At 43.0% G+C, this 26,590-nt stretch overlaps 1 protein-coding gene across 1 annotated transcript in view; it reads right to left on the reverse strand.

Annotated features, from left to right (window-relative positions):
- Positions 1 to 26,590, reverse strand: part of LOC125760897 (protein scalloped) — an 85,273-nt gene that overhangs the window by 24,793 nt on the left and 33,890 nt on the right. The window contains exon 2 of the mRNA XM_049421493.1: positions 24,375 to 24,419. Within this exon, the coding sequence (XP_049277450.1) occupies positions 24,375 to 24,419 (45 nt within the window). The remainder of the gene's footprint in view (positions 1 to 24,374; positions 24,420 to 26,590) is intronic.

Genomic DNA, 26,590 nt, shown 5'->3' on the forward strand with positions numbered 1-26,590 from the left:
TCCGAATGTGTAGAGTACAATCGTACACTATTAATAAAGCAAATAACAAGAAACAAAACTTTCTCCTCACATTTTTCTTGCTATTGCGCTATAAGCGTAAAAAAAATAAATCCAAATATTAAACTCTCCCACAGTAGAAAAGCAAAAAAAAAGCAAAAAGTTAATCCTCATATCGATAAAATATAAAACAAATCCTTCACTAATGGGGCTCTACAGATACGATGCGTCGGACAAATCACGCACACCAACCTACAAACAAAAACAAGGCGCATGATGATCGTTGATGGTTGTTGGCTTATGGTGCATATTTGTTTGATCTCATTTGTGCGTGATTGATTAATGTTTCGTCTTCTGTTCCTCGTCGGTTTCGGTTCCTCGAACAACGGTGCAGCAGAACGGACTATGGTAACGAGACTTAGTAGGACCACATACAAGCAACAAAGAGAGAGAGAGAGAGAGTGAGAAGATGGAAGTAAGTGGAAGGGTAAAAGGTACGTGAAGGTGGAAGAAATTAATGTGGAGCAGTTGCATGGATTCCTTGAAGCATAAAGCAGTATCGCTGCAACTCAGCTGTAATTCAGCTGTAACTGAAGTACTTCAACCAGGGGAAGGTTACGGAGGGGGATTAACACCCACCCACACCCCTCACCGTATCAATAAAATTAACCAGTGTACTCGGTGGAGATTTTTCACTGTCTTCGCTCGCAATTAACATAACATATAGGTGTGGGGCAACGGGTAAGATGCAAGGGTGGGTGTTCGATGCGTAAGGTATGCATTGATGCTGCTAGAGCATTTCTTCTCCGAAAAATAAAACCACCCTGTCAGCCGGATAATTTCTCTTCAACTACCCTCACTCACCCCATAACCGCCTCCATCATACCCCCCCCCCCCTCCCTTCCTCACATATTACCAAACACCGTGCGTCTCCATTGATGAAAATCAAACGATTTCAATGCATCCCCCACGCGAGAGAAAGAGATAGAGAGGGTGCTTTTTGTACAGAAGAACACGCTTGCGGCGAGTTTACCATCGAAACTGTTCGTCCACGAAGGTCAAATGTTTCGGTGTACACACGACTTCAAGGGTGTGTGCAGTTCCATAGCGAAAGATCAGTTTCTACTTTGCCGTTACGTCAGCACACTCTAATGTTTTGTTGTCTATTAAGAGACTGTTTTTCACTCACAGACTTTTTCGTTCACTCAAACAAAAAAAAAGATATATTTGAAGATAATTTTATTATATCTGGAGCCTTTTAAAAATAGCAGTTCACTTCCTGTTGTAGTTATTTTTTTTTAATTTTATGAAAAAAAACTCAATAAAATAATTATTGTAGTTTAGTATACTCAGGAGTAAAGAAAACTAGTTTATTTTTTCTCTTGCGTAGCGCAGCACCTAACAGCAAGAGTCCATCCTTCTACTACCCCTATAGGTCACACCTAAAACCCCATAAAAAATAGTAGAATCGAAGCGTACCCGTCGTGCTTCGAGGCGAAAAGTCAAGCGCAGTAAATTTTACGTGTCGACGTTAAGTTATTTTCATTTAATGGATTTTTCCCCTTTTCGGTCACTCTCTCTCTTTCTCTTCCCATCCCTCGGTACTCATACATCTTTACACTCGTTCCAGGCACACGTTGCTGCGAGAAAACAATAAAACCAACACAAACAAACAGACAAATAAAAACGAAAAAAAAAACAGTGAGATCCTGTTTTCTTACTGTTAGAAAAGGACATGAAGAAAACACACTTACACTTTTTTTTTCTAAAAAAAATGGGAATGTGGTGGTTTATACAATAAAGAGAGAGCAAAAAACGCAAAAAATAGAAGTTTGGCTTCCTTTATCACAAGGCGCACGCGAACTTCAATGGTCGTTGGAGGGAGCGTTCAGGAATTTAGTGTCACATTTAAGAACTACAAACACACACACAAGTGAAACAAGGATGGTAACATTCGCGATAACAAAAGCATTATAAGGAAAACACTGCGTGAAATGGTCCCATTTTGTTAACAGACAATAAACATAAGCTGTTTCTTGCCCAGGCACCGTCAAACAAAAGCTCCCTTGCGGGGGGATTTTTTGTACTAGGTAGTTTTATGTTTATGGGCCAGTATGAAAAGGGTGTTCTTAAATGAACAAGAATGCTCAAGAAAAAAAAACAATTACATCTATGTAAGCTGGAAAGCAACTATTGTTATTATTGTATATTTGGTTAACATTTAAAGGGTTGTTCTCAAAAGGGATTAAAATCGTTTTGTTCTATTTAATTTTTTTTAAATGTTTCTTCAATTTTCTCTAAAAATATTAGGAACATTAGTTCGAGCCTTTATTTTACATGGGTTGAAGCAGCCATTTTTTAAATTCTTATATTTATAAAAAAACAACCATGACCACCCTTAATTAAACAATAATGTGTATTAACAATTTTATAAACATGAGCGAATGGATATTTCATACATGTCAAGCCATTCTTAGCAGCAAAATAAATAGATTCCTATGATAATATTATGAGAGGGTTACACAAAGCAGGTTGCTATTAGAATTACGTTTCGATTAGAACCGCTTGGAAGGGTTCCGTGCGGTATGGTGTTTTTTTGTTGTCTTTGATTTTTCCTGTTGTTGTTGTAAGTTGCTTAAGAGAGAAACTGTCGCCTTTGAGGCTCAGATTGACCTCGAGCTGTCAAATACATATACATACACATGCCGACAAATACATGCGATCTAGCTAACTTAATAACACACACCCTCTGTCGCCCCTAACTCATCAAACCTCTTCCCCGATACCATTCACCTTACCAACCCCTCCCCCTCCCCCTCCCCCTCCTCCCTCCGGATCACTTCACCCCATTCACACATCGGTCCACGTGAAACCGCAACTGAGCTTCAAGCTTGAAGGAGGGAGGGCGGGAAGGAGGGGGGGAGGCGGATGAAAAGTGCGGGGAAGGGTGAGACAGCTTTGCACAGCTGGCCTTCATTCGTTCGCTCCAGTTGCCACCACAGCGACGCGGATCACCTTTCATTATCCCCCCCTCCCCCCACTACACCACACAACACCAGGTGCAAAAGTGAACGTCTGCGTCTGTGTGTATTTGGTTTCGAATGCTGTACACTAGATGATTGCGATTAGTGTATGCGGCGCGAGAAAAAGAAAATAAAAGCAAACACACACACACACACGAATTAAATGCGTTTTTCACGCTTTTGCAAGAACAAAAAAAAGTCGCATGGAAAGGGAATGGAACAGTTTCAGAAGAAATATATCACAAAACACTCTACTCCCCGGGCGTACTGCTGACTCAAATATTGTCGTCAAGGTGTACACACACACACGCACGTATCGACATGGAAGAACACGACACTGCTTCACTTAACACAGTTAGTGGCTAATTACTATACCCGAATCACAGTGCTCAGGGTATACTATCTTGAATGAGTCCCACCCCAAAATAATCATTTTCTTTTTGCATCCTAATGATCAATCCTGAATCGAGTACCAGCGGATGAAATTACATTAAAAACCTTTCAGAATATTTTAAGAAAAAAGATACACAAATCCAGTACAGTAGAACGTCGATTATCCGGGTTGTTCGGGACCGGACTGATGCCGGTTAATCGATTTCCACGGATAATAGTCCCTTAAATATCAAGGTCATTTATATATCTAAATAAAGCGTATATAGTGTTTATATACTATACTACGGTCCTTTTGATGCTAAAAATGATACTGAATCAAACAAATTACTATCAAATAGCAATTAAAATTTATAACGTACAATAAAAACATTCAAAATACATCGTTTGGTGACGATTTTAATAATTTTAACCAACCTGACATCAGTACAAATGTTCACCACGGTTGAATAGCTGTCAATTTTCGGCGCACGGTTAATCCGCCCGCCGGTTAATCCGCCACCGGATAATCGACGCTCTTGTCATAATGGATTTAGAATGGTTTAATTTATGATAAAATGGCGGACATATAAAATGTAAAATTCGATTTTTGATCAAAAATTTAAACAAAAATCGGTTCACAGGTTCTGAACCGAGAAATTCTGGACACCCGAAAAACGTGTCTGAACATTGTTTTGATGTGCAATTTTTACCAAATGTTGTTGCGACCTTGTGCGTCACGAAAATGGTAAAAACTGTAAATCGATTTTATTGAACCTTAAATCCCACCGTAAAAAGTTCGCGATAAAATACAATCTAGGGTGAGATTCTTTTGATAATTCCTTAAATATTGTAATACATCAAATAAAACTTTATTAATACAAACTCAAGAAAAGAATCAAAAACACAAAAACTCTAAAATGAAATATAAAATAATAATTATACACAAAAAAACACTACAAAGCTGTTTCATTATTGATGGATGAAATGCCAAAAAAAAAGAAAAAAAATCAATACACCAGACAGATCAAACAGCAATGGAAGGGCAGCTCTGGAATACGCGCATCGAAGTTGCTGTTTGTCCGCACGATCGAACGGTACGACCGTCTGCAGCTATTATGACTGTGCCCTTCTTCCCATTGAAGTTCACGAACCCTTTTCTCATCAACACGCCGCAACATAAGCGCTACATCAGAGAGCGCCCATACATGTGGGTGTGGAGCTTGTCTGTGTGTGTGTGTTTGTGCATCATTATGCAAAACGCAGCGTACATCAACCACCTACATCAACGCTAAGGTTTGGTTTTTGCTGGACGAAGCACCGGGATGCACACCCGGAAGAACGCCAGGAAAAAGGCCAGTGACATCTTCAACACTACCTCCTACCCCATCTTCAACCCCCTCCGTCCTCCCCCCCAACGGTTGTCTCGTTTACTTCTTCCGATCAAGTTGAATCATTTGACGGTTCATTGGAACGACAGTTTTGCTGTGTTGCTGTTTTTTTTCTGTTTGTTGTTGTTGTCTGCCTATCCACAAAGGGAAACGTCGACGACGACGAAAGCGATTGAGATGCAGTTTGCATACAAAACACAACCTCCTTATGATTCCTTCGTTTGCAAGCATTTTCCTCACCCGGCACCCACCCTTTTGGCTTGAAGCGGGTGCAAAGGGGCGTTTACTCCTCTTAACCCTCCCCCCCCCCCCCCCCCCCCCGCTTCCCCCCTTGCCACTCCTCATCATCGTTTTGTCGTAATGTTTGCGTGCAAAGCTAGACATAATATGGGCGGATATGTAGGGTGGGACACACTATACGTCCCATTATTGCACACGCCGTCAGATTCGTACGCGGGAAAATATTATTTCCCCCCTCCCTCACTTCTGCCTGATTCCCTCAGCATCCGCGTGATTGTGATGTTTGTCACCTACGCAACCCGGTGAATGGGTTTTTGCGAAGCAAGCTAACAAACACATGCATCCGAGGCGCACTTCCGAGCGACAGGCAAAAGAGATGGGCTTCCTTTCACGTTCGCGAACGGGGCGCCATCGATTACATGCACTTGGATGTTGTTAAGCTGTTATGACAATGGACAGCCACCATTCCCTTCGCTTCGTATCGGGTTTTGCCGGGACAGAGGATGGCAAAATGCCTTGACTTCTTATTGCACCCTCGACTTCCCTTGGCGCGTTGGAAGCAACAAGTGGAAGTGCTGTTTGACCTGAGAAGTTAAACAGCAAACGATCGCTAGATGTGCAACCGGCCCGCAAATTGCCATAGAAGACACGGAGGAGCGAAAGCATACCTCTCCCAACAACAACTTTCCTGAGTTCCTGCGAACGATCCTGGAACCTTTCCTGAAGCTACCTGGAACGTCGGGTGTTCCCGGGGACACATCGTTCAAGCTTCATTTGTCGCGTCTTTTCGGTTGTCGCTCTAATGAGTGCTAGAGCGTGTCGCGACGCAAATCATATTTCGGCCACGTACTATCGCCCAGACAGGGCGACCCAATAAACCCGGCAGGCATAGCGAGAACGGCAAGAATGGGCCCTCTTTTTCTCTAGCTCTTGTGCACTAGGATAGGACCAAAGTTGTGCACCGGAGCATAGACAATAAGCCCGGAAGCACTCTCGGGTGTGATGATAAGTTTGCTGTCAGTTTGTGTCACTGACAGAAGAAAAAATAAGTTCGAAAGATTGTGTAAAGTTAATTCTAGCTTTTACACACACACACATACACCGACAGGCATTCCTTGAGTGATGGATAGGGAGATATATTTTTTTTCGTAACATGATATTTACTGCTAACTCGAGTTTTTATTATTTTAAATATTATAAATGCTTGTTAATATTTTTTTATTTTAATAAGGACGGCCAAATGCTTGATGATATATAAAACAAATAATTTTTGGGATCGTTTGTACATATCTTGGCTTTGATAAGAATTTTTTTCTGTGGCAGGATGTGAAATGAGATAAAACTTCAATAGGTACGCTAGATATCCATACTTTTTTAGCATTCGGAAATTCGTTCTTAACATGGGTCAGATCCCAAAATTCATCGTCAGACGATGAGCATCGAAGAATTTGTTTTGGAGTAATTCTTGAATAATTCAAGGTTAATATAATCAAGATGTTCTTCAGCAAAAAAAAGGTATCTTATACAACATTTATAAGGCATTCATTCGACAGAAAATAGCTGTTGCGGTATTTCCCAAAATCAACGGAAAGTCAAAAGCAAAAATGCGTAATTCTACTATCGAATATTGGATATCGAAAAGAACAGAACGCATGGCCATTCGCGTCTCTCAAATATTTTCCCTTAACATCCTAGAGCGAAGGTGTTAATCGAATCTATTTAAAAATTTATTTCGAGTACAAATTATTCCACGAAATATATCATCCACACTTCCATCGGTTCATGGTTGGAGGTTTCATCGCATATAAAATTGGCTCCCCTCATTCAACAAAAAAAAACCGCCCCGGCGGGTAGGTGGTGTTTCCCCGAAAATTAATAGCGAGTTTTAACAAATTTGAATTTCAAATTATAGTGCTGAGTGTGTCCTGGCGGGTAAGGTGTTGTATTGTTTTTTTGATTTTTGGTAGACGAGATGAACAAGAACAGCACACCGTAAAGACATCACCATACGTGATGACGCAGTACCGGTGAAGAGGTAAAGATCAAGTTGCTCCTTACTTCACTCAGGTGAATGAGCGGGAAGATTTCAAAACGGACGTAAAACAAACAATAGTATAAAACTACAAAGATGTACATTAGGGGAGAGGGTGAGATAGAGAGAGAGAGAGAGAGAGAGAGAGAGAACGAGAGAGAGAGAGAGAGAGAACGAGAGAGAGAGAGATAATCACGTTTGTCTGTTTGATTTCGTATTCGTGGAAATGTGTCATCGTTCTTTCCGAACCGATCGTTCATACCTAGTGGCGGGATCTTGCTAAGATGACAAATATGTGTATACCTTGGCAATTGATGTTACATTTACGAACCTCTGGTTCATCACCTTAAACTGCCGTACGCACTTGTTGCCTGCGTTATCTTTCCTAACACGGTCTCTCTCTCTCTCTCACACATCTTTTTCAATATTTGTCTATACAAGATTTTTTTTTCTTTTCCTAGCTACTCTACTCTCTCTTTCACTGTGTCAACAACAAACTTATCTGGACACGGTGAGTAAAGTGGTTTTGAGGTCAAGACGCAACCACCCCAAAAATCGGAACCACCCCGTACGGACACCCACACACACACACAAAACCATACGCACACGAGAAGAAAGAAAGATGGACACTGCCGTAAATGTATGGACGCACGGAAGCGAAAGAACAGACAAACACCAGCCAAAACGCTGATGACGCAGCTGCACGCAGCGGGACAAGGAACTGGGATTTTAGCTTACCGCTTTACCACAAAATGCGTCTGTGACTCATAAATCATAACACCTCCCTTTACCCACCGAACCCGGTCGAGTTGTTTTGGGTGATTGCAACCAACTTTTTAAAGGAAAAAATGATGCCTTTCGTTGGCACCGTCACGGTATCCATCTTTCCAGTTACATTTTCTTGTTGTTCCATTGAAGTCACGCATTTGTGAACATTGAAGATGGGGATATTTCGGTTTGTTGTTGTGTATGAATCATGCACCGTAAAGTTCATTTTACACTGAGTGAGTGACCACAGGCGCAGTATTAAACTTCTTTTCCGTTAAAAAAAGACATATTAATAAAAGCAGTCCGATTAACTTCTATTTTGACAGTAAAAACGTCAACAAGGTGACATTTTGAAACGCTTGATCGCTTTTAACAATACTATTGAAATGACTGTTACTACCACACCCTAACAATTGCTCCTTTCACTATCACTCCGAACAAATGTGTTTGTATTCGATCTGTTTAAAACTCATCTTCGTTCTGGAATATATATCTATCCCTTTGTCTGCAAAATAAAAAAAACGTCTACATTTTGCTTAATTCAATGTAATTATAACCGTCACCAAAAAATAAAACAAAACCCAAAAAAATGTGTTTTTTACCTAGGTAAAGTTGTCGCTTGTACTGGAGCAGCTTACAGTCGTCCGCTTCGTGTTCTATCTTCATGCAAGGCGTGTATGTGTGTGAGTGTTTACACGCACAAATCACCGAAAGCGAACCGACAGCGAAGGAGTGAAGTGAGAGGCGAAACCAGCGCGTTTATTTATGTTTTCTTTCTCACTCTCTCTACCGGCTGGTGCAAATCTACTCGCACGCAACGAAAACACTAAAATAACACTATCTTATTTGTCACTACAAAAATACACGTCGGTGCCGTACGCAGGCAATAGATACGGTCGGCCAGTTAGGAAACGGTTGCCCGCGGGCGCTATTCACTACTGCACTAACACACATTAAGAAAGGACGATTTCCTGTTGAAGAAGCCGCATACGGAACTAATGATAAGTGGGATAAAGGTTAAAACAAAAAAACAAAACACTAACATGTGCACACTAAAACAAAATCGACTTATCGTTTTCTTCCTCATATGAACCTTGGTGGCAGAGCGCTGAACGATGGGGAAGTTAGCTTTCCATGCAAATTTGGGGGGGGGGTTTGTGTAAAAAAAAATTTATAGCAAAATTAATACAAAAATAAATTCAAAATTATTTTATGTTACAGCACACAACAGAAGAAAAATAAACATTTGCCAATATAACAAAACAAAAGTTTTTTATAAAATTAGATAAAAGAATTTAAAAAAAACATCGCACACATACACATTCATGCACGAAAAAAGGGGGTGAAAAAACACACACATATATGTATTGCAAAGCATAAACATAATTTTCCGGCAATTAATTCACTCATGCAATAGGTGTACGATCATGTACGTTGGAAGGAAATAACAGCCAAAAACAAAACAAAAAAAAACACTTTACCTCCAAAAATTAACATTTATTCTGCCCCACGGATGGCGAAGCTTGTTGATGGTGTTTGTGGTGAAGCTTTGTTTGGCTAACTACTATGCTTTCGCCGCGTGTATGTGTGTAACACACCTGCCGACGTCTTATCTTCGTCGCCGCTGGACACACGCGCTTTTCCCGACCTTGACGGGTCTGTTGCTTGCAGGTCTAAAAGGTTTTCCACCGATAGTGCTTTTGTTTGTTTTTCGCTTTCTCTGTTTGCCTCGTTTTACGCTGTGTGTTTTTTGTGTGTCACGGCTTATCAGCAGTAAATGCACACTACGAGGAGGGAGAAAAAATCACATCCACACACACACACATACACAGTTAGATAATCTCTCGCACTTATCACAATTCCCTTTCAGCAAGGAAATGGATTTTCTTTACTGTGTCACACAACATAAACAAAAACCAAAACGCACTGATAGTTTGACTAATTGTTTGTTTATATGAATCTTGGTTTTTTTCTATCTCTGTTTTTTTATCTCACAGCGTTTTGACAGTTGACAAGTTAATGCTGATGAGTTCGATCGAACTACAGCGCACACACGTTGTGGAGACACGTTTTATATGTCGCACTATTTTCTGTATGTTTAAACAAAAACAAAAAATAACCATTACTCAATTTGTAGAAGAGCAGGTACATCAGACAAAAGTGTCCGATGAAAACAAGAAAAATCATAAACGTGCGAAATTGTGGTATATAAATGTACGTTATCATTGTTGAAATGGTAGAGAGAACAAAACAAAAAACCAACCAAAAAACCTGATAATGAATATCCTAACTTTTCGCTTGACACACTCACACGCGCGCTTCCTTTGGCTTCCGTTCACTTTACAGACCCCTTTCCCATAGAGCTGTTATTCAATTTACCAACCAACAAAAGCACGAGAACGGGAAAGCGAGAAGATTGTAAGGGAATTGATGAATGAAACATTGGAAAGGGATTCTCGACGGGATTGTATTAAATGCACAGCATAAAACGCAACTCCCCTCTAGTGTATGTATGTGTATGTCTGTAGCATAATCGAAGCTTGCACAGAACAGGAAGAGTGGGAAAACATGTACAGACTCAACCAACACCATTGCATGTGGCACCAGGCAACAGGCATGTAATTTTGTAATTTTCCATTTACTATTCGAATAGCTCGATCCTAGTTGTAGCTCTATGATTAGCCAGTTTAATCGGACGTGTTTTCCGATTAATTTAAAATTTTAAATTAAAAAAAAAGAAACAATAAAGCCTCTTACACATACAAGCGACGCGCTTGGGATGTGTGCTTCGTTCGACAGCATAAGGGCTGACTCATCGAAAAACGTTCCTAACGGAGCACCTTTTCCAGTAGGGCAGGTGGTCCCGGTCAACCTCGCCTAACCACTCATTCCATCTTCCTCCCGCGGTCGCTGCTTATGCGCGGCGCAACGCACACGAGTGAGCTAGCGATCGGAATGTGAGTGCGTCGCTCACGGTGCGCAGTTTTCGCATAGGTGAGGAATTTTTGTTCAACATTCTTTACATTCCCCCTCTTTGCACAAACATTCTTCACTCATGCCGAGTTCACTCACGCGTGCGGGAACTCTTTCTCTCTCTCTCTCTCTCTCTCTCGCGCTCATCCTCTCCCTCTCATTTCTATGCTAACGTAGAAATTCGATGACGCACAAGGCGTTCAGAAAAGGGTAGTAATAGTGTGCGTTGGGTAGGTAGTGTGACCAATGACACACCGTTTAAGGTCACCCTTCCTTATATTGTCTATTTTTTTAGGCATATTTTTTCTTCTACTCCCCCCCCCCCCCCCCCTTCAAGCAAGAGATATTGAGATGCTGCCCCAAGAGTCGCACAATACAATTTATACACACAAACACGCGCACGCCACACATACACACACAAACGCGCTCGATTGGTTGTGTTGTACGGAGATGAAATACAATCTGAACGGGGCACATTAGGCGCATAATAACACAACAACACGACAATCATACGCACACACACACGCACGCACGCTGCGCATAACACTTGTGGGTTTTATTTCTCATTTTTTCGTTTGCTTTGATCGGAAGCCACTCATGGTTGATAGAAGCGATGGGAGATTGAGTGTCGATAAGTTTCCTTTTCTTGTTTTTTTTTCTTTTTTATGCTATTTTTCATCTGGTTGATTGCCGCCGGGATTCGATCCATCACTGAAAGTGTGCGTGCGCGCGCTCGCGCACCTCGATCTCTTGCTCTCTTTCTCGCTTTACGTTAGCGAAAGACAGTAAGACCAGACACAAATCAGTGTGCGCAGGAGGTGATCGTGGTGTTCTGCGCCGAACGTGTACGATCGAGATTTCATAATACCCAAGTACCTCTGTTGGTGTTATTGTAGACGGGGGAGGGATGTTGGGGGGGAAGAAAGGGAGTAGAAACAACGCAACAAAGGAAAAGGGAAAGAAGGGTCTTCTTGTGCACACTTAACCGGTTTTGCCACCCTCTTTGCTCGCTCTTTACACACACACACACACACACACACTCCCCACCACACACGCGACTGATGAAAATCACCCCCTTTCCCACCCCCCTCGGACCTGCTTGGTGGGTTTGTTGGTGTTGTGTTCGTTTTGCCCGATTTTCCGATTTCAATCCGATCACCGATTCATTTGCTTTTGAATTGAGCGGCACTAAACACACATACACATACACACATACAGATGCGAGTACGCGCGCGCGCCCGCGCATACGCACGCGTTCGCTCTCAGCATGCGCACTCATACAAATGGGGGTCACACACTGGCGCTAGAGCAACCGTTCAACATCATACAACCCCCGGGGTCTGGTGTGTTGTACGGTTGTTCTTTTTGATTTATGCTTTCCTGTTTGCTACATCTGCACACCCGCGAAAATCTCCCCCCCCCCCCCCTCCCACCGCCCCGGCACCCACCCGTTTGTACACTCACAACCCCACCCGACACAACAACTTTAAGCAAATCTTCACGGTACAAAAATGGGGGTTTTACAAGCGCGAAGCAAAACGGGAGAAAATGAAAAGAACACATGTATACACACATCATCCACACACAGACGATCTGTTACTTAGCGAGTATTGAGTTACGGAATGGAGAGCAAAAAACGAGATATCGTCTCGAGATCCTTTCACCGCATCGTTTTTTTTTTGGTGTTGTTTTTATATTCGCTTTTTCTTCTTTTCCACCCTACCTTTCAACTGACTCAACGTGTACACGTTTGTGTGTGTGTCCGATAGTTCGTGTCGTCACAACACGATATAACCAAAAAAAAATAGCCCAAACATTACTGCAGAGGACTTCGATCGACATTCTCTCCTGTTCCAACGATCAAAAGCAAATCCCCCTTTTGTGTGCATCAGCAGTAAAATTGAGCATCGAGAATACAAAACAATGTAAGCATTATTTCTATACAGAGTAAAAGGACACTTTATCCTTACAAACCAGCTCTGGCACAAAGTCACTAAGATGGCTCCGATAAACAAAAATGGCGCTGCTTAAGTGTATCTAAACTAGACTTCAACTAGAGCTTCTCCTTTACTGCGAAATCAACAAAACAAAACCCTTTTAATAACGTGTCGATGGTACTGTTTTCTAGCATCCTTCGTGATTTTACAGCCTCATCTACTCACGCAATATGACGGATTTTTTAGGTCCTTTTCGTATACCTCTCATTTTATCCTATTTTGGATTTATTTTTGTTTCCTTTTTTTGTTTGCTTTTTAAAAATCAGACAGTACGTGATGTTTAATAATATCGGCTTTTAGTTTCTAAACAAGTTTTTACTCCTCTTTGTACCCTTATGTTCTGTGCGATCGCTCTTTTTCTTTCCCTCTCTCTCTCTCATTCTCTCTCTCAGTTGTGCTTTCTCTCCTGCTAGCTTTCATCCCTTATTTCCTCTATAGAAGTTCTTTCTTCTATAGAAGAGCACGCAGTTCCACGTAGCGGGACATCACCCTTTTTTTTGTTTTGTCCTATCTCTTATTTCCCCCATTTTCGTTGCGCTTCCATCTCGCTCCTGTACAGCTTGTACCTTTCTGTTTAATTCATTATCTAGACGCGGCGGATTATTTGAACGATCGCGAACCCTCCATCGCCATTGTACGTCCATTTCGTTTAGCTGCCTTTCCCCGCAGCGCTCTATCTCCTTTCGTTCGCTTCGTCCCGTTTCATCGTGCACGCATTCGGATTGAATCATTTTGAAACTTATCTGTCCCGGCGTGTGTATGTGTGCGAGCGTTTGTGCATGCGTAATTAATTCTTCGCTTAATCTAGAACGATCCTCTAACGATCTTAAACGATTCCCTAGCAGTCCACTGTTTTTTTCCTACTGGATACGACACAAATCCTGTCAGACAGTGGCTGCCGGACTAGCGTTTCTCGTTTTTTCTCGCTTCACCCTCTCACGCTTTCGTTCGCCTTTCCTGTTCCGCCAAACAAAACCAAACATCAACTTTGATTCTTGCTTGCGTAGAGTGTATTTTGTAGTGTGGTTGTGTGTTACTTTCCTGACCAGCTGTATGCTTCTCTTTCTCACCACCTTGTTCCAAATTAAGCATGACGCTCAGGTGGCAAGATTGCGTTTGCCTGGTGTATTAATGTATGGGTGACCGGACAGCGACAGGCGTCGATGGTAGTGTTAGGAAAGAACGAGACTTGCTGCCTTCCAGGGGACCAACATAATAGTTTTTCGGTGTGCGTTTTTTTGTTATATTTTGCTTTCTTCTTTTATTTATCTTTACCTTGGTTCATCGAATGTGAAAACGAAACACTTGGTAATCGAATTGAAAGACATTTATGTGTTCACATCCAGGAAAATTATAACGATCATTACAATAAAAAATCGACACCGTAATGATCACTACTCAAAATTCAGAAAAATTTTACGGAGAATTTAAAAAAATCTTTAATGTCTCTTGTCACTTTACTGAGTACTCCTAGAGTTGCAAGAGTGTTTGTAAATGTGTTTAGACAATCTGTAAAACTGGTGGTAAACAAAGACCCAAAAGATCTCTAACTCTAATTTTACATCAATCTTTAAAAAATCCTATCCTCACACACCGGAGCAAAACAGCATCATAACCGCAGAATATAAAACATGTACCCACACACATACCTAACCGAATCGGAACCAACAGGAGGGGAGCCCAGATCGCCCAGCATACAAGTGGCAACTAATTCCAAATGCTGCCCTGCAAGAGCAATTTTTCTTGATGTCAAATGGAAATTAATATCTTTTCCCCCGCTGTCCCCGTCCTATCACGGCGAAGCGCGTAACGAGCAACTAAAACAACCCATACACACGCACGCACGATCAGAGCGATTTCTACGGCATTAACCACATGCAAAAGAAATGAAATTAATTTGCCTAATTTCGATCCACGACAAGAGAAACGCATCAAATCTGTTGTGTTCGTTGTCTTCCTCGCCATCTTTTCGCATCCTTTTACAATTCTCTCATTCCTTCTTACATGGCGTTTCGTTTTCTCTTCTTCCTGCACATACCCATTCTCACACACTCTCTCTCTCCCTCTCTCCTTCTTTCTTTATCTCGCTCTCTCTCACTCACTCGTAGTTGATTGGATTCGCTGTTTTAATTAGCACAGTTCGCAACAAGATGCAACCATTAGTGGCTCTCTAAATGCTGTTATTCAATAGAACTGGCGCTTGCCAGTGTCTTCGCGCGCCATTACGAGATGCACACAAACAGTCACATACAAACACACACACATACACCTACTCGTATGCACCGAAATACAATCAATCATACAGATAGGAAAACTCTGCGTTTATTTGTTTGATTGTTTGTTCCGCCGTTTGGCGTTGTTGATGTTTTGTTACTCTTTCGCTTTTTTTTTCTTCTCTACGGCTCGTTCTCTCTCTCTCTCTCTCGCTCTCTCTCTCTTTCTCCTACTTTATCGATGTTCGATTTAGGGATGCTCTTTAATTGATCTCCCCTATTTACGCTTCCACACCTTCCTTTCTTTTCTTCTTCTTCTACTTCTGCTTCAATAGTATTGCGTATTTAAAGAGTTGATGGGTGGGTGGGGTGCCAAGAAAAAAGAGAAAAGGTGTTGCTAGACGGTCACAGTACGGACTGTGGAAGAGGAACGACGAAAAGCAGAGCGTACCGTCGCACCCGAGTAAACACACACCGAAACAACTGCCGGAGAAACACAAGCGAACAGGAACACGTTTTGGTAGGACGAACGCACCGACACGCTGTAAGCACAACACTCAAAACGCAACTAAGCGGGAAGCAAACGCAACAGCTCGCATACGACTCCGTGATCACGGCGCACACGCGGCTCGGCTACTTGTGAGTGCCTTGAGTGCCCGGCCACGGGCGGCACTCATTTCGCGGTGCGTTCGTTATTACCGTTACCGGTACGATGCGCGCCCCGTACCAGTGCGAAAGAGAGCGCCTGGGAAGGGAAAGAAAAGTGCGAAACATAATAAGGGTAAGCGCGTTAAGGCGAACGAGGCAGAGTAACAAAGAAAACAACCCCTGCTCGAGAAACAAACAGTCGATGAAAAGTTTTCCATCACTCAGCATTTACACACACACACACACACACACACATGCACACACTCAGGTGATGGAGCGCGCATTAGAATCGTCCAGAAAGACGCACAGCCAATGCTTGACGGGGGTTGATACAGAACGGCCAGGGGTTATTAAAGGTGCGCGCTAGGTAAGGGTGCGGTGTGTCACTTTTCCCCTATTTTTTTGCCGTTTTTCCGCGTGCAATGAAAATGATGGGTGACGGGTTTTTCCGATGAGTTGCCACCGGGCTTAACCCCTTCGATTGATGGTTTCCCTTTTAACACCACCCGCCAGGGGGCGAGAGCGAGAGAGAGAGTGTGTGTGCGAGAGCACACCAGCGAGAGAAAAATGAAAAATGTAACGAGAGTGACGACAACCGAAAAAAAAACGGTACAACAATAAACGTGCGAAGTGCAAGGGAAGGGAAAGAAGCAGAAAGACAAAATAAAACCGGCACATACGTAGAATCGGGTGACTTAAAGCCCCGTACCGCGCGCGACGCAAGTACGCACACACAGTGACACGCGCGCCATTACGACGGTACAGCATAAGAATAGGGGTTTGGTATAAGGGAAGGTGATACTATCATGGAGTAGCGATCACTTTTGTGGAAGTTGGTGTTCGAGAGTGTGTGTGAGAGAGAGAGAGGGAGAGGGAGCGTAGAGCGCGCACTTGACTGATGGTTGTACGATGACCATTAAAACAAAACACCGCTAAACGGGTGTATTATTATTTTATTACACAAAACACACACGACATAAATTGTAGGCGTGAGGGCAAAGAAAAACAGGAAGGAAAAGGTTGTTTTTATTTTTTTGGTAAAGATGGAAGGATAAGGTAAATACATTATATTGCTTACATTACAGGATTCAATATGCTATTGTCCTTTCATAGCCTGTAGAAGAAAAAAATTTCTTCCAACCTATGTGATTTGTACCGTAATACGTACTTATACAAGACCAGGCCGTCTAGAGAAAAAGAAAACAATTTAGCTATTGCGCCAAAAACCAAAACAATGATTTTTCCATTTTGTTTATCGTTTGACATAATCCCGTCCCACAGCGTCTGGAGTTTCAACGCAATGTCAGGGAATTGAACTCATCCTTATCATTCAGAAGATTTAATTGATAAAGCAACCAACCGATTGCACCATGCAGTGAATGCGAGTGTGAGTCGATTAATTGGATAAATGCACTGCACTAGACCGGTCACGGAATTAGGCAGGGTTTATCAACTGGTAATGAAATGTAAAAAAATGTTAACAATTTTAAGTGACGATACTTCAAATCTTTAATATTTTACAGTCGTATTATTAAGATTTTTGTTTTATATTTTTTAAGTATTAAAATATACTTCTTCCGGTGTATCGTAAAATGTTTTTAGAAACATTTTTTTAATGAACTATTGACCGTATTTTGTGACAAACGGTCTCGAATGAGGTTAGACGACGTCTTTGCTTGACATCTGATTTTTAGAGAGATTACTTTTTTTGAGACAGAGGCTAAAGAAAAACCCGTCTGCATCACTAATCAGTCTTAGTGAAACACGTTGCCTAGCACTGACTCCCTGTACATACTTCTCGCAGTCCAAATGAACGATCCGATGCGTGTAGAGTCGTCACCGTGCGACAACGATGCCCGACACCGAGTCGGTTTTATTGATGTAAAATGGTTCACCGGCGGGCATGATTGCAAATGGCAGGAATGGAGAGAGGGAAAGGGCAGGTTTGGCCGTGTGGGTAATAGATAGAACGAACGGGGTTGAAACATGACGACAATGACAATAAAGCGATAGAGTCGCTATAAAACCTCAACCCACAAGGGAAGTTTGCCGTGGAATACGCGCGAGTATGAGTGAAACGTTGCAGACTGCACCGTCACGACAAGGGGTCTTTAAAAGAAAAAAGAAGTCTGCTACGAGCGCATTAATACCGGACCCAATTATCCCGGTTGCAAACTAATACAATTAAGCAAAAGACGCTGGTACGTTTCAAAATTTTAAAACGCGAATTATCTGTTCCATTTGTCATCTTCCCGATAGTACATTTTGTTCGTCTATTTTGCATAGGAATGAAGGTTTAATAAGTCTTCTCCGGAACGGATTATCTCATAAGTAGTTGTTATCGTTTTCCGGGGGGGGTTTTCCCCCTTCAGCCCCGCACCTGATTGTGCCGTTTTCTTAATTTCATCACTTTTCTGTTAACTATTGCCAGTACAGTTTCTCGCACCCTCCCCGTCGAATCAAAGGCTGCCGAGGGTGCAGACAGTAGCGCGCTCACCCCCAGCAAGCCTATATTTAAACAGCCCTTTCTGTACGCCATCGAACCCGACATAACGTTCCGCGAATTTGGTGGTTAATCATCGGGCAGTGGAGCTCACAGTCACTCATCGTCCCATCGTACACTCATCCTCAGCTGTTTCTCGCTGAGCTCGTTTGCTTCGCTGATGCTACTGTCAAGCAGGTCCGCACAACGGACGTTGCCAATCCAACTGTACGGGATGCTGCACCCGTCTGCAGTTACGCTCTCGCTGGATCAACGAGAAGCCAGAACAAACCGAGAGATATCAAGATGCTTCATTGACGTATCAGCAAAGAAAAAAGAGAAGTTTACTAAGAAATCCCTAGCAATGGATTAAAGCAGGAACTGGAAAACGCGCAGAAACGCCACTGGAAGGTGAAGAGCAAAATCTTCACGTCACCGCCAAAAAACACGACACCAACACTGCGGCTGCACACACACACACAACCGGAAGGTAGGGTGGAAGGGTGACAAGTGTGCGAGACGCGATCGTCATCGCTGTAGCGAGGAAAGTCAAACGGCGACGACACATGACGACGAAGATGAAGAATTATTTAGCAACCCATTTCTGCTGGTGCCAACTTGTTGCCGTCTCATTCACACACGCGCCTCCATCAGGGCTGTGACTTCTCTTTTAATGTTCTACTCCCGATTAATCCCCTTCCTTCACTATCACGATTCTTCTGGGGCTTAATTTCGCTGTAACTTTTGCTCATTTCGCTTTTTTTGTTGTTGAGGAGGGAGGGGGAGGGGGGGGGGGGTTTGGAGGGTTGATAAATGATAGACTATATGCCTTACACAATGAAAAGAACGTAAATGGGGATGGTGAAAGGCGCCAAAACGACAGACAAAACAATAATAACAAAACGCGCTGCAAGAGAAAGAAATGAAACGGGTAGGGGGGGAGAGTGAGAAGAGTTCAGTTTTATGAATGTTGCGACGAAATTAATTTTCAACAGAAGAGGGTCAGATTAAATTAGATTAAATTAAAGTGTCCAAAAGTTCGCTTCCCGAACCCTGGAACGGGGCGGGCGCGCGAAGGATGGTAAAACTACTTCACACGGAAGCTGTGCCAGCGTAAGGTGCGGTAGAAAGGCAGGAGACAGGGTACGGAAAGGGTGAAATTGAGTGGAGCGTGTGGCGAGAGTGCTGCGGCGTCTGGCGAGAAAGCATCATGGCGTAAAAGGGAGATAAACACATTGGAGAAAGAAAACATAAGTTGCGGCACTCGATGGGCACTCACAAGAAAAGGATGCTGCATGGTGCAAACGGTATCGAACAGGGTAGGGAAACATGTGAGAAAGAGCAGGACGGAAGGACCGGAGGATCAGCGGGTCAGCAAATAGTGTATATCGCTTGGGTCGTGTGCTAGAACCTCCAGGGTGTTTATACGTCTGGTGTGCGCGTGTGACGTGATTGCATGGAACATTTAAATAAAAATAAACCCCCTTCACTCGTCTATGAACGATGAATAACCAGGCGAAGAACCAGACAATCGAATAAGGGGGAGTGAGAGGGGAAGCATGTTTAAGATTTACAGTGTATTTGTGTATCAGTGTGGCTGTGTTTGTGTGCACTGTAATATCATTTAAATCTTTTAATTAATGTTTGTACAGAACGGTGGGCTTGTGGTGAAAAATCCTTAAATAAATAAAAACATATTTAAAGGGAAAAATATATTTTCCTTTTTTCTCTCTTTCTCTCTCTCTCTCTCTCTCTCTCTCTCTCTCTCTCACACACACACACACACCACATCGATCATTATCAGATGCGATCCGACATCTGTTTAATGCACGGTACCAAATGAATAGCACACAAAATAAGAAAAAAATAAAACAAGAAAAGAAAAGCTGAAGAAGAAGCTAACACAGCAAAGCCCCAAAATGAAACGAAAGCATTAAGCGCAGCATCTTTGCGCGAGAGGCGCATCCATGACGTTTGTAAAACAAAATCACGGCTTCGTATGTATAAAATAAAGTATCGTGTCCCCCCTTTACCTCCCTCGCCGACCACCCTACCCACCTCAAACCCCATCTTTCCTCAAGTAGCACCTCCCCCCCCCCCCCCCACCCTCTTGTAAGCAATGGTTTCCTTCTGATACACTGTTTTCCGAACTGAAATCGAAGAAGTGCACTCACACGGTTACAAGCTGCGCGTGAGCGCAAAACCTGTTTCAAAAATAGAAGGAAATAAAAAAAAACACACATTTAACCCCCCTGTCCCCCTCCCCCATACGCTCCAAAGGTTTGCTACGGTCCCGCTTTGCACACGTTCCTGCCATTCCCATCCATTCACGGGCGATCATACGACTAACCGGTCGTTTGTATAAATTTATACTTATTCATATTTGTGTGCGGGTACGGTTTTGCTGTTTGCGCGGTGTTTAGGTGCGCCAGCGTGAGTAGACGAGTAGACTGAAAAATGGTTTTGCGGTGTGTGTACGAAGGTAGGTTTTTGGGGTGGGTTGCCCCCTAAGCGGATAGAATACGATGAGCTAACAGTGCGCAGAACGATGGAGACGCATCGTATCTGATCGGAGAGATCGCACAAACCATGGGATAGAGAGCGAGAGAGCGAGAGGGATCGAAAAAGAGAGGACAGACGTGTAAAACAACGCACTACCACTTGAAGATGAAGTTTTTTGTTCTTCTGTGTGTATCTTTTTGATGTGTTGGTGGTGAAAGGGTATTGAGAGGGAAATTTTGTTCGCATCTCCACAGTACCAAAGATCTCATCTCGTGTTGAGAGATGAGCGCACACACACGAGTGCGCGCGCTCGCCCGCGCGCATACATCTATACAGGATGAGTCGTTGGGGAACGCTGATCGTGGATCGGTTTGATTGTAGATCTTTACCGCTACCGTTGATAGCTTTGGTCACACTGACGCGCCCCGTCGCTCTATCCTGCTTGCTACCGTTTTGCTGGATGCTGTCGCCCATCTGGTAGCTTTTTGGGAGTATCGATGGGACATCGATTAAATAGTCTATTAAGAGCAACACAATGTGAGAGATGACTCCTAACTAGCTGACAGCTGCAATGTGCACTGACAGTACAATGAGGTTGTTTATGGAATATTCACCGTGTTGAATATCCTTCTGGACTTTGTGTGACTTTCAGGTTAACTCTAACTAGTTTCGTTAGTTTGGACCAATTTTCTCAAGAGCCTAAATAACATCACCAGGTTTCTATCTAAATAAAAGCTACCTTTCATCATTCGCCTCAGTATTTGATTTATTTGTGTATATCGACAACAACTTTACCAAGCAGTTCTACGCTTTACAACTGCAAAGTTGACGCAGTTGCGATGGTTTATTGTAATGTGGAGACGAACTTTTCAGGAAGTTATTTTGTTGTTGCTCGCATTAAATTCATAGACGAGATTTTTCTTGATAAGTGTGGAAGCAGAGATAGGTTGCGAAGATATGAATTGCAATAACGTCGCTACTCTTGAACTGTGGAAGAATTTGTAACATGGCTGCAAACTAACAAAGTAGCCGGTAAGATGAAGATGCACATTCTTCGTTTTATTGGCTACAGAAATGCTTCCACACACCAAAAAAAAATCTCTATATTGGATACAATGTGGAAAAGGTCCTCGGAGAAGGCTCTTTGGAAGGCTGAATTCTGGAAAAATGGGTTTTAAATTGGATCAGAAAATACCAACAACGGGCACTGCACTCCATTTACCGGACGTGTGCCGGCTGGTTGATTGTTTAGACATTGTATTTTATTAGAATTTTTGTAGTTCGCTTTTAGCTTTTTGTTCTCTTTCTCTTTAGCGAGATGTAGGTTGGTACACTAGTTTGTGGTTTTATGTACCACCGTGCGGATACAATGTAACTATGCATAGCCCGCGTCAGTGATTTCGCATGTTGTTGCCACGTGCGTCACGCTGAAGATACACTCATCCCACCCATTGGGCCATGCCGTACAACGAGACACGCCGCTACACAAAGCGCCATTGCACGTCGAATATTTGCACGATTTGTGCGCTCAATCACGTCTGTCGCACGGTACGAGCCTGATCGGCGGTATAGAACGACTCGACTCAACGGGCGTCGACGTGTTGTTTGGTCTGGCCGGGTATACAAAACTCAGCTCCCGTGGGTCAGGCACCCATCGACCAGACATCGCGAGATTAACTCCGTCCGAGTCGCACACCCGTATCACGGCGTATCATAAATCGCGCAATCGAAACAGGTCGCGTACGGTGGAAAGCTCAGAATATACAGATCCTAGGACAAAGGGGTAGGACATTGGGTGGGGGGGGGGGGGGGGAGGGGTGTTAAGGGGGGTGGGGGGGTTCAGATTTTTCTTTCCCAACAAAGAAAACATCGCGGGTGACGTTTTTTGCACGCAAAGTGAGAAGAAACAATCGCAACAAAACAAATCCTCACATCACACGTGGCGATATGGACACGTGGGTCGCATGGGTATCACCGTAACGCAAATGGGCTGTAGCAGCTACAAATGTGCGTTCAGATGGCCAGCACGTTTTGCAAACGATTGTACGATGACTCATTCATTTGGAGCACGGATGCTCCACGTGCTGTACTTTTGGGTAGATAGAAAACAGGTATTCCAAGCAGCTTTGATGTCCACCGAAGGATATCTTCCTATCGATATTGACGGTTATGGTCGTGTTAAGTGTGAGCCGTTTCATAGAAGCGCTGGAAAACTCTTCTCAAACAGTGAAGATGTGCAACAAGTTAAAACACAACGGACAATTATTGATGACCGCAACCAAGGTGTAGCTAGTAACCAATGCCCTTATCCCCATACGACCCTTTGTCGTCCGCCCTAACGATGTGGGAGTGTCGAGTCAGGCGCGTGGGTTCCGTCAAGTTTATGCTGCGGATGTACAGAACACGAGCAAACACCCCGACACATCCGTGGACAGAAAAAGGAAAAGCGCAAAACGGCGTACGCTTTTGCGCCGCTAAAGTGCATCGTACTCCTATTACATCCGATTGCCACTCGGCACTCGACGGCGGGGCAAAGGAAAAGCGGAACCGAAAACCACCTAACCAAGACACTCGACCGGGACGGACGCAAAGCAAAATGCAGAAGAAGCTGACGGATACAATGGCAAAAGGAAAGCCGGCACCACTTGCGGGCACCATCCGGGAGTCATCCTTCTGCGGTGTCTCTGCCGTGTGGTTCTTGTTTTTGTGGTCCCGCCTCCTGTCACCTTTTGTGCGCCCTTTTTGTTTTTTTTTATTCTGCTTTCATCGCGATTGCCACTAGCTCTTTCTGCGTCCCGGGCAAGAAGAAGGCTCAGGATACGTTTGTTTGTTGGAATGGATTGTCTACGTTAAGGTTGACTTTATAATGTCACTGTTGTCACATCTTCAGGATAAAATTTTGACGCTTGTGGATGATTAAACAACCGGAACACTTTATTGTTTATTATCACAAACAAAACAACAATTTATCTGATGTTTTAAAATGTTCTAGAAACAAAACCCCACAATTCTCATTGGAAAAGATCGTGTAAGCGTGACGAGGTCGTCGACCCGATCGCCGGGTTTGAAGAGTTCCCGGATCGATGGCGGTTATTGAAGAGTTCAATTTTCTTGTTATTTATTGATATTTTCATTTTTGAACTAAAAGATGAGATCTCTTTGCTCTAGTGGCAGTAGACTCTCGCTAACGTTACTTCTTGGAAGGTACCTAGCGATAGTTCGAGAGGTAACGTGCCAAGTGGAAGAACTTGGATCGGGGCCACACGAATAGTGGGAAGAAGTAAGGGAACAAAAAGAAGCGCTTAAGCAAAAGAAATGGCTGTAAATGGTGCTTTGAGTAAAGCTCAAGAAGACGCCACAGGTTAAGAGTAGAGGTTGGAACAGAGAGGTGTTTTTTGGATGAGCGATAGTTTGGACACTTGTTGCCCATCAGCTTCATATAATTATACTTTTCATTTGAAAAATTGTTGTTTCCCTTTTTTCTTTGTCGGAGTACATCGGATACACCTGTCACAACTCGTGTTTACTCAATCTTAATGTGCATAATTCCAGATTTGTTTTAATTTCTTTTATAGCGGGTTTTGAGACACCTACTGACAGACATTCGCCTCTTTCATAATTCTAGATGTCTTTCTCAACTGTCACCTCGGAATCTGCTACTCGATCGTTACGATCTTTAATGCTTCGAGAAGTGAAATGCAACAATTATCTCAATTTGAAAATCCCAAAACAAACATACCGAAACACTGCAGAAGATCCGCCTTAATCCATTCATCGTACTCACCTAGAACGAAAGGAAGAATAGGAAGCGTATTAAGCGATTAAACAGCAAACAAGTTTTGCGCGGTGACATGGGAAAGTCAACTTTAGTCGTGTGCAGAATGTGGAGGTAGCAAAAGTAAGATAACAAAAGAAAATTGGTTAAGATGGCATCATGAAATGAAGGAGCGAATTGAAAGCAATTAACAGGTTCATGTTGTCACCTGAGGATAGAAGCGTCAGATAGGGGTTTGTTGTTTTGACGCTAGTTTTTGATATAATATTTCGATACTTGTAGATATGACTAACTTTTGATATGACTAGCTGTGCTATAAAATTACAAAAAATTGCTATAAAACTTTATCAGTTTAATTTGACAATGGAAAAATCAGTTTTAAACGAAGGGTGAAAATCCATTTTATTCCCCAAAAACACGTTTGCAAACTGGCTATAAAATGGTGCTTTACTGAGAAACAAATGTATTAGGCATCCTTCCAAGAAGCGGCTAAGCCAAAGCTGTGCGCTGCCCGTATGGCGACGGGCCATAAATCATGGTACCAAACTGGAGCAGCTGAAGCTGCTGGCCGCAGCAGACCAAAAACAACATGGTAGTAAAAATAGCCGCTCCCACCGCCATCGGCTTCCCCATCCGCATCTGGTAGTCATTCACCGGTCGGACGATCCACTCCAGCAAGACTGACTAAGCGGATTACGGGTTTTGCGAAGAGAACGTTTTCGCAGGTCCGGGGGTACGATGCTTTGCCGTGTCGCGTAGCGGATGTTCAACACCCTCGGGCATAGGATTGATTTGAAACAAAAAAAGAAAAAAGAAAAACGATATAAAATAAAAACAGGAACACCGGAAGCCGAAACGACACCTTCTCTGAACGGTTAACGTCATCGGTCAATGAGTTCCCATTCTAGGCACCCGGACCCAACCATCAATAACCGTTCACCAATGGGTTACGATTGGTGATGGTTGAGAAGCGAGGCAAAACATCCAAATCACCCACCATCCGACGGCAAGAAACCGAATGAGCCTGCTGCAGCAGGCTGGAAAGGTGAATCGAAAACCGTACAAAATTAAGAAATGGAAAACAGCATCAAACTCGCTGCGCCCGACGGTAGAGCTGTGCGCGCTGTATCGCTGTCTCTATGTGTATTTTTGCGCTGTTTTTTTTTTTGCGGGGATTAGTTCACGCGACGCGGGATGAATCATAAACCGGTTCTGGATGTAGGGAGCGAGCGCTCGCGCGCACGCTCTCCCGATTCTGGTGCACGCGGCGGCTTTGCGTGAAAGCTTCAGCGGTATGAGGATGGAAGCAACCGGGCTGGAAAGGGAAAAGGTTACTAGAGGAAGCTGTGATTGTGCTGCAGAAACTGAGCCAACGCTTGATGCGAAAGAAAGAAAGGTGATGGTAGACAAAAAAAAATGAGAACAAAACATGAATCTGTTTTTTTACTTAACTTTCACGTACGAAACGAATCGATTTGACAAGCCCTGGAGTAATTGTTAGTAACGTTCCCTCATGAACACGGTTGTAATAAAATTACACTTTTAACGCTCGTAACGCTAAGTGTTTATGGCAAAATTCGGCTAAGTGTTTATGGCAAAATTATGTGAGTCCATACGGTGGGCTTATCTATCTCTCTACACCAGTGGGTAAACAGATGAAATGGATAATTGTAATAATTGAATTTAATGTCTAGTAGCTGTCAATTGTGTGCGTTTTAACGGTCAGATATCATCACCACACTACGAATCGTCGAATGTTTATCTTTTTTGACGGTTTGTGAAAATTGATTTTCAAACTCCCTGCAGAAGGGTTTCAATCAATCTTTCTACTTTTCATGATTCCCTGCCTCCGTACCGATTATCTTTCATTCCCTCTTTACTGGCGTGTTTCTTCGTTCATCTGTTTCTCTTCGCTTATCGTTTAGTTTCTCTTTCGGATAATTCCCTGGTCTGGCCTCATTTATATTGGGTCACCTGCAATCCCGCCACACACACACACAGGAGTACCTATTAATGTGATTTTGCTGATGGTCACGCAGTTTGGTGTAGCAAACTATCTTGTCAATATGGCGTATTTCTTTTGTATGTCAACCTGCTTCAGTTTTGAAGTAAAAAAAATTTTTCGTCCTGCAAAATAAACGTATCCATTGCAAAACATTAAGCTTCATTCAGCTTATGAT

The sequence above is a fragment of the Anopheles funestus genome, chromosome X (genome assembly GCF_943734845.2).
Source record: "Anopheles funestus chromosome X, idAnoFuneDA-416_04, whole genome shotgun sequence".
Lineage (NCBI taxonomy): Eukaryota > Metazoa > Arthropoda > Insecta > Diptera > Culicidae > Anopheles > Anopheles funestus.